This window comes from Hemibagrus wyckioides, linkage group LG01 (assembly GCF_019097595.1).
Source record: "Hemibagrus wyckioides isolate EC202008001 linkage group LG01, SWU_Hwy_1.0, whole genome shotgun sequence".
NCBI lineage: Eukaryota > Metazoa > Chordata > Actinopteri > Siluriformes > Bagridae > Hemibagrus > Hemibagrus wyckioides.
This window is the reverse complement of record NC_080710.1, coordinates 13963700-13980243: the sequence shown is the minus strand read 5'-3', so window position 1 is coordinate 13980243 and position 16544 is coordinate 13963700. Positions and strand designations below refer to the sequence as shown.

General features: G+C 37.8%; 1 protein-coding gene across 2 annotated transcripts; it reads right to left on the bottom strand.

The window, feature by feature from the left end:
- Positions 1-2889: 2889 nt before the first annotated feature.
- Positions 2890-15814, bottom strand: LOC131368853 (gonadotropin-releasing hormone II receptor-like). Of its 2 annotated transcripts, none has more exons than XM_058415137.1 (4): positions 15594-15814; positions 10385-10934; positions 8622-8823; positions 2890-8080 (listed from the first exon to the last, which is right to left on the bottom strand). In XM_058415137.1, exons 2-4 carry the CDS (start codon positions 10910-10912, stop codon positions 7683-7685), a joined length of 1128 nt encoding a protein of 375 aa, XP_058271120.1. In that variant the 5' UTR covers positions 10913-10934; positions 15594-15814; the 3' UTR covers positions 2890-7682. The 2 variants fall into 2 exon arrangements, with proteins under 2 accessions (XP_058271120.1, XP_058271037.1); XM_058415054.1 differs by having other exon boundaries at positions 15598-15814.
- Positions 15815-16544: the final 730 nt, after the last annotated feature.

Sequence of the window (16544 nt, the reverse complement as noted above, 5' to 3'; positions counted from 1 at the left end):
TATGACTAAGCTGCCTCATGCATATCTACTGCAGTAAACAGAGGTTTGAGTGGATGTTGATGCTTTGATGCTTGTCTCTTGTGTGTGTGTGTGTTCAGATCTCATTGCCAGTTCAGTTTATCACATTAAGCCCATTCTACGCCATTGCGGTCATGCTCAGTGGGCAGTGTGCCAGCTCAGACAGAGTCAAGGTGAGGGCAGCATCAGCAAAATCTACATTCCAGCTGAAATGTACTTCACATATTCTCACTAAAGAGAAATGTTCAGTTGGCTTGTCGAAAGTGATATCATCTATTTCTTTATTTCTCTCAGACTAGAATTCTAAAGCATTATTTATTTTTTTGTTTATTTGTTTATTCCTATATCTGATTTTCCTTTAAGTGTGTCTTCATTAAAGCAAATGTAAAATTTTAAGGTGGAAATTTAAGGGAATATTTATGCAAATCTGTATAAATTCCCTAACAGATCTAGACTGTGTTCTTTATCTCTGTTGCAGATTACATCAGTGTCTGACAGATTAGTAACAGAATCGGTAAGCATCTCCTGGAAAGCAAGCATGAATGCTACATAAAAAAAGTACATTACACTAACATCTTCTTGGTAAACGAAAGACCTTGCATATGCCTACACCACACTGGCTCTTGTTATATATAGATACTTTCATACTGATTAAACTTGTGCTAGAAACTGAAGACTATTAAAGTGATTCAGAGCACTGTCGTTGTGTTGCACTGTGTTCAGAGACATAGGCAATATCTTCTAGCTTTTTTGTCCTCTAGAGACTGATTAACTGACAAATAGAGGCAGATTCCTCGATAACTATAATGATATGAGAAAAGCCATTTTTTCACCAATGCACAATGAAACATGTGGTGTGTGTGCATACTGTCACTGTACAGTTTTAATGCTTTCCATGCGCACACACACACACACAAAGAGAAAAAAAAGGCTTAATGATACATCTGTACACCAGACTCTGAGCTTTATAGATTTATAATTTCTCTTACCACTTCTGTCAGCACTTCTGTGTTCTCTGTTTTGGTCCTGGCTTTGTTGCTTGCTTCATTAATTTCTCTTTTTCTTTCTCTTTTTTTCCCTCAGAACATAAGGAAAGGGTAGAGCAGCCTTGTACGTAAGATAACCTCATCAGTATATGACTCATAAAGGGTGCAGGGCCACATTGCAGCAGCGTCTGCAGTCTGCCACAGAAGTAAACAGCTTCCACCCGAAATCTACAGGCTCACGCCTATCTATTACTGAGTGCTACAAAAATAGAATGCTGCTGCCACAGTGAACTCCAACCACAAAAATCAATATAGACTTTCACATAGATTTTCCACTTTCTTCATGCTCAGGTTACAGCAACATGGTCAGATCGAATCCCTGCAATCCATTAACAGTTGTAGTCTTCAGCACCATAATAAGCCATCATTTTCTAAAGGTCATCAAGCTGTTGCTGTTGTCTTTCTGGGGATATGTTCCAAATATGGCGCAAATAAACAGAAGACCAGTTTTATCTGCTATAGAAATTTTTTCAAAGCTTGTCTTCAATGGGTTTCTGCAATATTTTTCTTTGCATCCAATTCTATCCACTCCATTTCAACAGGCTCATCTAGGAAATGAAAGCTTCACCTCACAAACAAGTCTGAGTGGCACTTCAAAGCAGCATATGAAGGACTAGCAGATATTTTCAAAATCAATACTTTTGGATGAAGAGCTCAACTTTTAATTTACAGCGAGTAGCATAGACTTGTTCCGAAACAAACAAAAAAACCCACATAAATCCAGGAAAATACTAGAAAATTTCCGTTACCATGGATCTCATGGTAAAAATCACAGTGAAATCAACTTCCCTTCATCCTTTTCATCTTCACCTGACAAGATTTCATAACGGTCTGTTTTTAATAGTAAAGCATAATTACACTGCTGCTCTGAAATTGGTTTCTTACAGTTTATTGATTATGGTTGATAGATGTTAGATGTCATCTATAACTCTATTCCTGCACATTTCATCATGTCAAATTGTACCTCCAGTATACAGACTGGTTCAGAGCTGTTTCCTTGCAATGTTTCTGTTTTCTATAGGCACTTTGTGTTGACTGGTTGTGTGTGTGTGTGTGTGTGTGTATTTGCCTTTCTGATAGGACAGTATTATAATAAGGATTGATGGTAGCAATCTAAGGCAGAAGACCTGCAGTGTCCCAGGAGACTGCAGCAAGTCTGAATATCACTGCACAGTGTTTACTGCAGTGAGTGGCTTACAGGGTAGACTCATGTAGAATAACAGAACTGGCCAATAGCTTATACTTTATAATCTTCAAATATAATACTTTAAAGGGGAGACTTCATGTTCAGGCTGTCACTATGAAATATCAGATATGAATAAAGCATGACTCGGGAGCTCTATTCACACCCACACTATCCTCTGTATTCTGGCCATTTTGATTTCATTGACCAGCCAGTTAAAAACCTGCGAAGACTGAAATCCATCTGCTCTGGGAATTTAAAGGAAAGTAGAAAATTCCTTAACTATACTGATATGAAGCTCAGCTGCTTCTTTTCACGTCATACCTAGTGCCATGAGGATTTTTTACTTTTTATCATGGTTACATATATATTTCATCCTGTTTATATTTTCACAGAGAGTATTTTGCACTCTGTTTTTCATTGATTGAATCATGAATGATGCCATTTTGCACCGTAGCCTATGTCACATAATAACATGTAGTATTAGATGAAATCGGTGACTTATTCCGAGTATGAGTATGAGTAATAGAGCATGGTATTGTACATATACATGATAGCAGTATTAGCATTCCTATCCTTAAATGCTCATTTGTATGAACTGGATTTCGCTCCTTAGAGATAAAAAAAACCCCAAGCTGAACACTGACTTCTGGATGTGAATTTATTTTCACCATATAGAATTTAATTATCAATAATATTGTATAAACAATGCCGAATGGTACTGTGTTACTCACAAATCTTAGCAAAGCCCACCATTTACAAATGTCTCTGAATTAATTTCACTACTCTAGAAGGTGTACCTTTTTATGGTTTAGAAGTGTAGGTAAAAAAAAAAGACTTTAAATCAGACCATGTGGTGGAGTGCAGTGTGTCTGAAGGAGGTTCATTTTCAGTATGAAAGACAAACATACAGGGTTGTTGAATTTTTACTGGCTAGATAGTTAATATGAATTGTTAATCATGTAGGAAAAAGAGGCAACTGTAAGGATCTGAGTGACTTTGACATGAGCCAAATAGTGATGGCTAGACAACTGGGTCAGAGCGTCTCCAAAACAGCAGGTGATTAGCACATACCAAAATTGGTCCAAGGTAGGACTGTCCAGATACACTGTACACCAAACTTAGAAATCAATTTGTCTTTTTAATTATGCCAAACTAATCTACTTTAGAGGTCCATAGATCAGACCATAAAACATGATAGTGACATTATCTGACAAGAAAATCCATCAGCAATGCATACTTTTATTAGCTATACAAACACTTTACATCTTCACAATCTCAATAAAAAGTACAAAATGTTACTCTGCATGAAAAGCAAACTCACCACTCATTGTATTAGGCATCACAAAGTCCTGTGTAAGCCTAGGTATGGTTCAGTATCAGTCTACTTCTTGTGCAGATATAAGGAAACACCCTGTCAGTACTTGCACTGTTTTACATGTTAAGACATAAAGGTCAGGAATACAGGAATAATTGTCACAGAACCACCATCTGTGTGCCAGTCCCTATCAACAACAGAGATTCACTCTAATCAGTGTGTTAAAGAATTCATGCAGAATAGTCCAAAAGCCAAATGTAATTATTTCCATAAGTTCAGTAAGCTTCTCTGTCTAATGTACATATATCAGAATTCCTTATAGGAAACAGAATTAGAAGGATGGTCTTATGGTTAGGGTAGAATCTTTGTCAGTGTGTGTTCTTAATAGAGTATGAGGCTAAATTACAAGTTAATTACTATACAGGATCACATTCCCTGCTGAAAAAGTATTACAGCTATACTGAGACTGGGAAGTGTAAGCATCAGTTTCAGACATGAGGAAAGCATCTTCTTTGAATGTTCTGGCTTGGCTACCTGCTTTGCAAATCAATCAATAAATCTATCAAAGATAAAGCACCAGAAATACCAGAAGGAAAACGATAGATGAGGATTTACAATGTCCTCTTCATGCCAATAATATGTTTAAATAGCCAAAAGGCCTAATGCAGCTTCTCCAGATAGCCTCTGGGTTGCTTTCCTCTAATTATATATTGACTGCACTTAGAGTACTGGAACTGAAGAAAATTCCTTGATCATACTCTCACTCCGGTAATGCAGCATAAAGAACCCAAAGGCAGATTTTCATTGAGAATGAACAGGTAATAAAGTTTGAATTAATTTTTTTTTTCAATGCAAAGTTATGCAAGGCACATCCATTTGCACACATAGTGGTTTATATTTAGCCTAAGAATCCCTGTTGGTTCAGATTTATATGGATTGCTGAATAATGTATGATCTAGGAACATGATCAGCATGAAGGAACCAAACTCAGTCTCAGCCTTAGCTTCTACTCACAGAGGTCCTTATTCATCAAAGTTGTGTGGGAATGAGTGTCGATTTGAGCACATGGAATGATATGAACTATATATTTGACTCATGTAACTGTCAAAAAGAATAGTGACCTTTGATGCTCCTGGCCCTTATTTATACATTACACAACACACCCAAATGTGAGTCTGTGAAATGAATCATTCAGCTTTTTGGCAACAAGCACTAAGGAAGGCTTTTGTCTGAGAAGAGAAGGATGGTTATAAAGAAATTTGATCTAATTCCCACTGTTAATTATGGAGGAGGATCTTTGATGTTGTGTTATTTTATTTTCCTCCAAAGACCCTGCAAACCTTATTAGGATGCAGGGCAGCTTGGACTTGGTAATGTACCAGGAGATTTTTCAGCCCATTTTCTCATAAAGGTCATTTGCTAATTCCCAACCACTTGCTAGTTCTTTCCTATCACCAGGGCTTAACACGTTTCATTAAAGACAAGTGAAACTGCTTCTTTCTGAGCTGATGCTCATACTATTTCATGGAGAAGATGATCACTAAAAGCATTAACAGCCTCTTCTGCATAAACAAAGCTTTGCATTTTGTTCAATTGTTACGCTCACTGAAACCAGACATGAGTACTGACAAACAGAAGCATGGCCATGAAGGCTCAACTTTGATGAATGGCAGTTTGATTTAAAACAGCATTATACAGTATGTGTAATAGATGCATTGAGTTCAGACTATTGTATTCTTTCCAAGTGGTCAGGCAACAAAATGCAAAATCACATCTGATCAGGATAGAAGTTTAGATTCAAAAACAAGAGATGACGCACAGTAATTGCTTTTCTTTTGGCCACATCATCAAGAAATCTTCATCACACCAGCTACATGGACTTCAAGTGTTGCCATGGCAGCTAGCAGGACCCTGGGGACCTTTCTAGAGAGACAGACCCTGTGTGTTCTATAGTGTGTGTGAGCGTCAGTGTGCTTGTGTGAGCTCATGGCAGAATGTGGCATATACTGTCTGGTGATATCTCCATCTTGAAAAGGTTCTGATATGCTGTAGAGATTCCCTGACTTCCTTCATGTATTCTGTACAGGATCATTTGTTACTTGTGTTAGCTCACAGTAGGAATTAATCCTGACACAATCCCTGCTTTGACCATCTGAGCAAAAGGGAAAATTCCATTAAGACTCAAGCCTGAAAATGACTTTCATTAATTCAGTCATTTTCACACAGGATTATAAGGCTTTTCCAGAACATTCCTGTAATTATAAATTGCTGATATCTTGTGTGTATTATGTACATGTATGCATGGGTGTACATACAAATTGTATTGTTTGTGAGATGTAAGCAGGTTGTGCTGTATCAGCAGCTCTCTCATTACTGACTGTAGGAGGTAAACTAATGCAGAGGATTTTACTGCATTCTCATGTGTAATGCTTTATTGTTCCACTCTCACCATTAAATCCTGTTGTTTCTATAGTCACTGGCATAATATCTTGTATAAACTCACATCATTGGTTCTTAAATGAATGGCTGCCAAGTGTGCATTAATTCCATATATCAGGAACCTCTACAATACTGTAGATGATGGGACATAACCACAACAGTTTAGATTAGGTGTATAGTTTGTTTCGCTCCTGCCTCTAAGCATTAATCCTGAACAAATGAAAATGACAATGGATGTAATTTGTTTGGAAAGTACAAAAACATTTTTGGAGAACAGACACTGCATCACCACACCACCCTCAGTGTGGCAGGGGAAAAACTCCTTTCTCTAAGATGTTCACAGGGACAACATTCTTGCAGAAATACCAAAAGAATATTCTCTGCCTTTTTCACCATTACAGTTCAACACTGATGAAGACGCTAATTTAAACTGCTAATCACTGGCTGATGAACTTGAGCTCCCTGCGAGCAACTGTGAAGATAAAAAGCACATTAGGCGTAAAGTTAATGTAGATTAAAGCTTGGCCCTATTAATCTTCATTACATGTTGATGTTTTATTTTATATTTGTCCTGTCTTTTTACATTACTAACTATTTATGTGTTCGAAAAAATTAAAATAAATCATTTTTGGTGGAGGAAATGCCGGTCTGGTTACCAGTGCGTACTTCTTTGGCTAATCTCGTCTTTTATTTTGTAATATCATATTGTAAATATTGTAGTTGTTCTTTCTTACTTAAACTACCACATGTATTGGTCAATATTCCATAATAGACTGAGATAGGGGGAAACTATGTGTGTGTGTGTATACAACACTTCTTCCTCAGATTATTGTCCTGTGGTCCTTATTGTGCTCCACACAGGCAGTGAGCCTCTGTAGAGTAGTGACCAGAGCCCATTACAATAACCTACAGTGAACACCATTCTGTTGATTATCCTTGACCCTTGATTCTATTGCTGATGAGACAGTGATATATAACTTTCTCAAAGATTTAACACATACTGAGATTTAACAACCTCTCTCTCTGTGCATCTCACACTATATACATTGATTCTGATGCCAAACACACAACTCACATTAATAAGCATACTTATTGACTCTCTGAAGACCATGCAGTTTTTCTAGTACAAAATCTCTGTTTAATTCTGTGCTAAGCCAGTTTTTAATGTGGCCCAATGTGAAATCAGATTCCTTTTCACTTTCAAAAGGAGCTACAGTCTGTTCTGGCTTTAAACACTTTTTTTTTATCCCTGTAAATCAGTCTCTGTGGTCTCTGTACAGGCTGTGCAAGGTTATTAAACTTAATTATGCAAATATGAAATGATGTAAGATTTGTTCGTTAAAAAGTTGCACAGAGACTCAGACTTGCAGCACAAAATGTCACTCACTGCTGGTGTAAAATGTCAGCTATTGCTAAAGTTTAAAGTACCAACTGTGGAGCTGGCAGCATCACAGAAATCAGCTATAATGCTGATGTACTTGCTGCAGTGCATGCAGATAACTGTATTTCTGTTCTGACCTTAACATTTTTTACAAGGGCATTTTATTACACTACATTACATTATATTTCTGAAAAAACACTGCTTCCCTTGTAATCCACCCTTAATGCACATTTTAGCTATTTCAGCGCTTGCACTGCTTGAGGGTATGTGGAGCGATTTGGAAGGGTTCCTCGCAGGTTACCCCTCAGCCCCTTTCACACTGGCAGGATCAGACTCCTGCTCTGCGCTGTGAGGTCCCTGTCGGGCAGAGAGTCGTTCCAAAGAGCGAGGAGATTCGCCGGTTGAGCGGCAGCCCCAGCAGCGTGCAAGGTCAGCACGGAAAGACGGAGTGTACAGGCCGTAGATTACTGGGTCACAGCAGGTGTTCAGGTTACCAAAGACAAAGAGCAGGTGGTGGACATACTCAGGAGTGACCTTCAGCATCTCTGGTTGGAACCAGTACCAGATCCCCAACAGGTAATATGGAGTCCAGCAGACTATGAATGACAGGACGATGATTATGGTCATCTTCAGAGTCTTCATTCTTGCTTTAGGGATCATATCTGTTCTGCTGCGCCGGAGACATGACTCCCCCGCTGCACAGAAGAAGTAGATTATGTCAGGCTGAAATACTTAATAGGGAACCTAAATGCGGAATAACTTGAATTCCCCATTAAAACTGGATTAAATATTAATACTTGCTAGTGTCACATAGGACTTTTAGTATAAAGCCAAATACTGATGATCTCTGATCTGGGAAAACGCAGTGCACTATGCAATATTAATCTGACTTTATAGTTGTAGACTCAGGCCTAAATTTGTGGCGTCACCTTTTCCTTTAGCATACCATGTCTTTATCTGCATCAGAGATATTATCTTTATGATCTATAGGATCAGTATTATAACATACTTAAGTTTTTATTCCCTTTCACTTTACATGCTAAAAGTAGACTGATTGGTCTGTGGATAGCTGATGAAATAGAGTGTGTGATTGGTTTCATGATGGATGCGAAACCTTTTTGTGTAAATGTGTGCAGAACAAGAAACTTATTCCACAACTTATTCTACAAACTATATATCCAGGATGATACGTGGAATGAACAGCTGCTGCTATATGAGTTAATACCGTGCAATTACCTTTATTTTTGCGCTCCTGTCTGTTGATCTCGACGAGGATGCGTGTGTAACAGCAGCTCATGACTAGCAGTGGGATGACGTAGAGAGTGACAAAGTGGAACATGTTGTAAACTGTCTCCTGCCATCGCTCACGGAAACTCCCGTGTGTCACACATTGAGTGAAATCAACTTTTTCAGCTTTGATTGCTCTGAAGATGAACAACTGAAAGAAGAGACACACTTTAGAGACTCAAAATGTCATTTTAGTTACAGTAAAATATTCTATAAAACCAACCAACACAGATGTCATTTTAAATGATTCCCTTTGTTATGATCCTGTTATACTCTGGTACCTTTTTACACATTACTTGCTCTTTCCCAATTTCTCAAGTGATTCTCAATTCTCATCTCCTGCTGCATTACTGTGATCAAATGACATCCCCCCTTCCTCCCAGTCCTGCTGCAGCAGGTGTATATTAGATTAGGCAGGAATAACCTGAGACACAAGCATTTTGTGCCCCTGACAGGTGTGCATATAAAATTCCCAGCAATCCTTGTGCTCCTCTGCTATACATAATACTGATGTAACACGCTAGCATATTGTAATCCTGACACAATACATCTTCATACACACACACACACACACACACACGCACACACACAGAAATAGAGTATCACATCACCACTGTTTTTGGGCAATGTATGTGGCATGCATGAGTAATAAGTGTGCTTTGAACCCTCCTCATTACTGCTGAAATTTTCATACTGTGACCCTCATGTGAACCTCTGAGGCATTTTTTGGGGGCAAAATAAAAAGCCAAGGCTGTTATGACTGCAAAAGCCTTATTTCTAGCTCACCAGAAGCCTCGTAATATACCTGATATATACAATTGCACAGTATACAGTAATGAGATCAGTGTGTGTGTGTGTGTGTGTGTGTGTGTGTGTGTGTGTGTATGTGTGTATGTGTGCGTATGTGTGCGCCAGTGTGGAAAAATCAGAGTCTGTCAGACAGACCATGAAGGTGGATTGACTCTCATCCTAAACCTTAGACTCTCTAAAAATGACATAATGCATTAAGTAGTGGTTAACATAATGTTGGCTTTAAAATAATTAAAATGTTGATGATGATGATGATGATCATGATGATGATGGTAGGTGCTTGACCAGCATCATCAGAAAGCTCATTCTTGCTATGAAAAATCACTCATAGCAGTTTGTAGCTTACTATAAGTCATAAGCATATGTAAAAACAGATGTATGCACTTATGAAAGTGGGAGGATGAGCTACTTATTAAAAACAATTATTCCTGGTCTTCAGCACATTCTCTTAAAAAGGATCATAATAGTTCTCTATATTGTTTTTTCTATATTGTTTTTTTTTTGTCTGGAAATAACTATTGTTCTGAACTGTATGGAAACAACAAAATGGTTAATTTCATACCACATTAATGAAAGAACATTAAAAATAAAAGGACCACAAGTTCTTTCATTGGTCATCAAATATGGATTCAACCTCAATCTCAATCACACTCTTTATCCAAGCTAATAGTTTGTGATTCAGGAAAAAATACACGAATTAAACTACTCAACATCTGCGACTCATCCAATTTCACAGAAGCCATAATGGAGCATTTAAGCAGTGACTGGGTCACAGCATTGGTACTGTTGTGAAAAAACCCCACAGAACATAATGACATTATTAACATAGAGCACAGTGGATATCTGTGTACCCATGAGGGTAATAGCACAACATAGTTTATGTGTGCGGTGCTTTAGCCCACCTGTGGTGAGGCGAGCAGCAAGCTGAGGCTCCATGCCAACATCAGCATTCTCTTGTTGCGCCGGTGTGCGTTTATGGTGTCGAGAGGGTGCAGGATAGCGTGATGTCGATCCAGACTGATCACCACCAGGATGAATGCAGAGGACTGCATGGCAAACAACTTAAGGAAGCTAAGCAACTTGCAAAGACTGTCACCACCATGCCACTGCACCGTCACGTTCCACACCATGTCCAGTGGCATCACGATGAATGTCATCATCAGATCTGCTGCAGCCAGGCTTGTAATGAGGGGCCGCAGGTGAGATGCCAGGCGCCGTCCACGTCCACGGCACACGCTGATGAGAAGTGCCAGGTTACTGACTGCTGCAAACAGGAAGAGCACCAGTGTGGCACCAACTCGAAACTGTGCTGCCCGGGTGAATGTGGGAGCTTCCCACTCAGCCAGTGGAGGGGAGCGAGAAGAATTTGAGACATCCTGCAGAGAAATGTCCAGCTCTGAGGGCCAAAAGAGAGAGTTGTTCCTCGGCATCCAGTTACCCTGAATCCACAACCTCTTAAGAGAAACAGCACATTATTACATTGTTGTACAGTTTGGAAAAAAAAGTAGTTTAAACAATGCAAAAGTTAAAATATCTTCAGTATTGTCAAATTTATCTAATATTACCTAATATAAGATTACAATGAAACTTTTGTAAGATTATTATTAATATTTTGCTCATTTTTCCTCATTTTAAGCTTGACAAAGCCTTATTCTGTCTGAAAAATAATTTGTTTCTTTCTCGAAATAAATGCTCATTTTCATCTCACCTGTCCAAAAAAAAGCAAAACAACAAGACTAGCTCAAGCTTGACATTAGTGCAAATATTCTAGAAGTCTAGCAGGTTTAATAATCTATATATCTTAAATTAAACTATAGTATAATCTTATAAAAATCTATATATCATATATAGTCTTACATTCGGTTAAAGATGTTATTAGATGAGTCTATGTCTTTGATAATGTCATTCTGGTGTGTTTTCGCTTACAGGTTCATACCAAATAACACTTCCTGACCTCAGTGACATCATTGTTGTGGATGACACATAGAGATTGAAATGCCAAGTCGGGTCACCTTGACAGCTTTACTAAAGCTATCCAAGCTTTAACTGACCTTAACGCCACAAAATATACACTCAAACCACCCTAGCGTGTGATTCCTAACTGAAAAAACATTCATATTTCTGCCAATTTATTAAGCTGTATCAAAAAGACACAGCCATTAACTGATCAGATAATTTACTGTATCATACTGTACTATTTACTACTACTGCTACTACTACTACTACTACTACTACTACTACTACTACTAATAATAATAATAGTAAACTGTATATCAGTGGTTTGAGGCCACAAAGAGCTAGATTAAATTCATTCATTAATTAATCTGTGTTCAAATCATTCCTCTGGGTTCACTTTCAAAAACATGGCAGAATATATTCAAGAAATGGAGAATCCTACTTTTTGTATAAGAATATACATAAATTATATATAATATATTCTTTTAGTTTATAATTTGTTATATTAAAGAAAATCCTCCATCATTCTTCAAAAATCTGAAAATCTAGGAACCCCTAACCCTCTCATCTAACTGCTTTAATGCTTCGATTACCAGCAGCACAGGAGAAAGTGCTGACATGATTCACATTTGCCACTGAGGGCAGATGTGACTCAGAGCTCCAGAGAAAATGAGTAATGAGCAAATCATTTGGCAACCGTATGGCTATTTTTAGATGCTCTTCTAAAGGAGAGCTGAAGTATCAGTTAGTTAACTGTATCTCTCCGGTTACAATGGGGTGATCTCTTCAACAGCAGGTGGGAATGAGAATGTATTGTAGCTTTAAAACTCATGAGCATATAATTTGACTTTGTACTTTTTACCCTAGCAAACTTAAAAATATGTCTAAGCAACACATGTTTGCTGATGGTGTGAAAATGTAAATGTGAATGCATTTTGTTCTTCAAATAAGCAAAGGCTAGCACTAGCTAAGCTGTAGTTGGACAGTGATGGAGAGAGTTGTCTTTGCTGAATTCAGTCTTTACTGCATTGATAACAATCCTGAAGTGCGCAGAGAACACCAGATGTTCAGATAGAAATGAATTACACCATATAGATGAACCGTCCAGTGGAACGGCTGTATTTTGATGCTGAGATCTCACTCAGTATAAAATGTGTGTGGCAATGGATGATCTCACCATGAGTCTCCAGCAGACTGAAATTTGCACTACTGAAATCTACAGGAGAGTTTAAACATGTGCTTTATGTTGTCTTGAAAGTATGATACCCAAATATGGTCAAATGAGATAAAAAAAATATCCCTGAGATCAATGGTCTTTTGCTGTAGCTTGTTGAAAGTTGTATTAATTCCCTTTAATTTAGTATCTGCCTATGCCAGAACTATAAAAAGAATAATAGTAAAAAAATGAAAGTATCAAAGTCTATCAAATTCACACTACTTACATGTAACTTGAGAAATTTGCTTTTGCCTTAAATGATCTAAGTAAGAACACTGCTTGTTAGGTTAGAGATAAAGCATGTGTAATTGAACAGAAAATACTGAACCTTATTGGATTTTATTGCAGTACTGGGCCTCTAAGTGATTACAGATCACACAGATCAGATTACATGATCCTCTTTGACATATCAATCTAATTAATCATACAATCGACAGCAAATTAATCAATCTTAATTACAGATAATGCTTTAAACAATGGTTAGCTGGGTTGACCTCTCGGCACATTTTAAAGGTCGGTTGACCTTTAGCAACTGGATCTTTATTTAACATCTGAGTTACACAAAAAATATCAGTTAAGGACAGTATGGCATATGGCATGTATCAGCTCTGTGGACAAAACTGCACTTGTTTTGCAGATATTACTGTGAAGATGATACAGAAATTAAAACATAACTACACATGGTGTTGTTTCAATAATGTAAATGTAGTGGGATGGGGCACCCTGGTTGTTACATAAATGTCATCTTAAGTAATTTAATTAAGTTAAATTAACTTAAGCAATGAGTAGTTCAATTGTATTACATACAGTATTACCTGAGGTTAATGAAGTTAACTGCAGAAGCTCCTCCACATAAATGAAGACATTGTAATTAGCTTTGCTCTGCCCTGGTGTTTCTTAAAAGCCCTGTGTCACCTATTCCCTATTCAATTAGGCAATCCTATGTCAGCTCACTTGTAAGGAACCTACTAAGAAGAACATCTCTTAGTGCACCTGAAAAGTGTTTGATGTTTGCGTATGTCTTTTGGTCTTTTTTTTCCGTGCCAGGAGCAAAATAGGACCACTCTTTCCATTTCTCCTCCCCCTCTGTGCTATAGTGCATCCCCACCTGAGGCAGGCCATCGTTCAGGCTGATCAAGGGTTGATAGCAGTGACACAGTGACAAAGCCTGTCCCCATCTCCTTTGTGCTCCCCTACACCACCCTACGCCTGTCCTGTGAGCTGCATTTCAGATCACATGCTGAAAGACCAGACTTGAATGCTGTACAGTTAGGAGCAGTGTCTTATCTATAAAGCCTCCCCAGTCTGCCTACTCTTCAACAGCTCAGTGTTTATGAACCTTCATGCTGAGAAGCGAATAATTTCAAGACAAATTCCTAATCCGATTCATAATGACTGGACACCCACTAAGCTCAATATGTCCCCATGAGGACTTTCAGCCTTAAGTCTAAGGAATTTAATTCAGTTGTAGCGCAATGTTCTTTTTATAAGCGTGCATTAGGATTTGAACAGAGAAAGAAAACATTCTGTCACACCACAGTATGACACAAATAACATGTCATGCAATGACTTATTACACATAAAACTAATATAATTCTAAACACTTTTTTTTCTGTATGTTGTTATAGAATACTGGTTATATACAGTAATAATGGGGGTGAATAGAAAGTGTAAGACTGCTAACTCACAGTTTTGACAGATTTCATTTAAAACAGAGTTTTCTTCTCTGTCTCCTGATCTATGACATTTTAGATTTCTTTGGTAAAGATGGGCAAAAAAAGGTTATGGAAGAAAAAATCTGAGAGCAACAAAACCTTTAGAAGAAAATTAAAATGAAAACATATAATTAACAGTGGTAGCTGAGTGGCAATGGTCTACTGCTTGAAAGTTCATGAGTTTCAGTCCCTGGAACCCCAAGCTGCCACTGCTGAGCCCTTGAGCAGTATGTACTCTGGGTGTCTCAGGTCTGGGGCTCTGTTCCTCTATCCAAAAAGGTGAACAATTTTAAGTTATGCATGCTTAATTCACATTCTTTATTCTTGAGCATGTTTGAATTCACTCATCGTTAGTAAGTGTTAATTCAGGTATTAGTGCATAATTATTCATAATGTAAGGTGTTACCCAAATAATTTGCACCTTTACAGTGTACTCTAACCCTAGAATCAAATGATAGTATAGCTGACAAATGAATTTCTAATCAGCAGTCATAACATGAATGTTATGGTAGAGCCACTGCACCAAATCACTTTGCCCTCCCACCCTCCATTTGCAATTATGCAATGTTAAATTCCCCCCTTTTAATTAAAGCTTTTTCATTAAAGCAAGAATGTTTCAGTTGTGGCTCTGAACTTAATCTTAACAGGAATGAGGTCTGTTTACAGTAAAGCCCTCAGCTGCCTGTGAGGGTTCAAACTATCTCACCATCTCACCATCTGTTTGGTTATGGTAATACTGATATTGCTGAGACTGCTGAGACAAATAGCAGAATATGAATAAACATAAATAAATAAATAAATAATCCCAAAATGTAGTTATTTCTCTGGATAAGAGGTAAACTTCGTCATATTTTCTGTAAAAGTATGTCTGATTACTACTACAGAGAGACACACTTTTTGTTTTTCTTTGCTTTTTTCATTTTTTCATCAGTTACCTTACAGCCACAGTCTCACTCTAACTATTAAACAATTAGATCTTTTCTAGCATCTAGCAGAAATCTGGGATAAACTTCAATCTGATTTCCTCATAAATTAATGAGATGATGAAAATATGAAAACGCACTGGCGCCTGACTCTAATATTATGTTCATAAACAATATTTCCCATTTGAACGCTTGCATGAGGATACTACTAATGAAATAAATAGCAAATAATTATCATGCACTCATAACTATCCATGGGGAATAAAATCGATTCAAAATTCAATAAATAGAAAGATCTTACCTACCTCATGGAATGCCGACTCCACCTACAATGAATCGCGTCCTTTATAACGACAAATAAAACACGTTTGTCCTTCAGCACACAGTTTAATCCTAGTACTTTTCCCACTGTAAAACTCCATTTCCGAAAAGAAAAGCAGTTAAAAACCACGCAGAGAGTGCAGTAAGGTGAGATAATGTTATGATGTGACACTGCAGCAGGTGACCGGTGCTCGGTCCGGTATCCGGTGCAAGCAGCGCGCGACGATGTGAAAGCGTCGCCACACAGAACATCACTGCGTCATGACGCAGAACCCGAGCTCCTCTCTGTGCCCTGCTCACACCTAACATAACACACTACTCACTGCGTTTAAGAAAAGCTTGCGTGTGGCTCGCAGATTTTTTTGTGCAAATAATTATTGAATTATTGATTATTAAATATCTAAGATGTTATAATTTACAGTGTTAGCTGTATATGTGTGCAGATGAGAACTCCACTGCCCACTGGAGTGCCTTTACAAGCGGACCTGAGAGAAAACCCATAGACTTTTTCAGGTTGCTATTACAAAAGGTCGTTATTACGCACTATTTAAAAACGGTGACATCAAGAACCTTAATATATTATGTGATTATTTGGACTGTTCCTTTCTGCATCCCATGTAGAATGCAACAACAGAAACTGTTTTTCTTGTCAGATATTATTCCAAGCAGATCCCCTTTAGGAAGATAAGAACCTTTAACTATTCAAGAGTGTAAATAGTCCACTGTGATGGCTTTTACTCTGATAGTTCAAACATGATATTTGTAACAATATCAGCCCACAGTAAGAAATAAATACAATGTTTTGCTTAAGTATTCACCCCCCTGACAATACGCAGTGTTTGGTGACTTTCAATGGAATGATGTTCCATTTTGAATGTGTTTCTGCCTGTGTGTGTTACTGAACATACAGGTATAAGCAAAAGCAAACTTA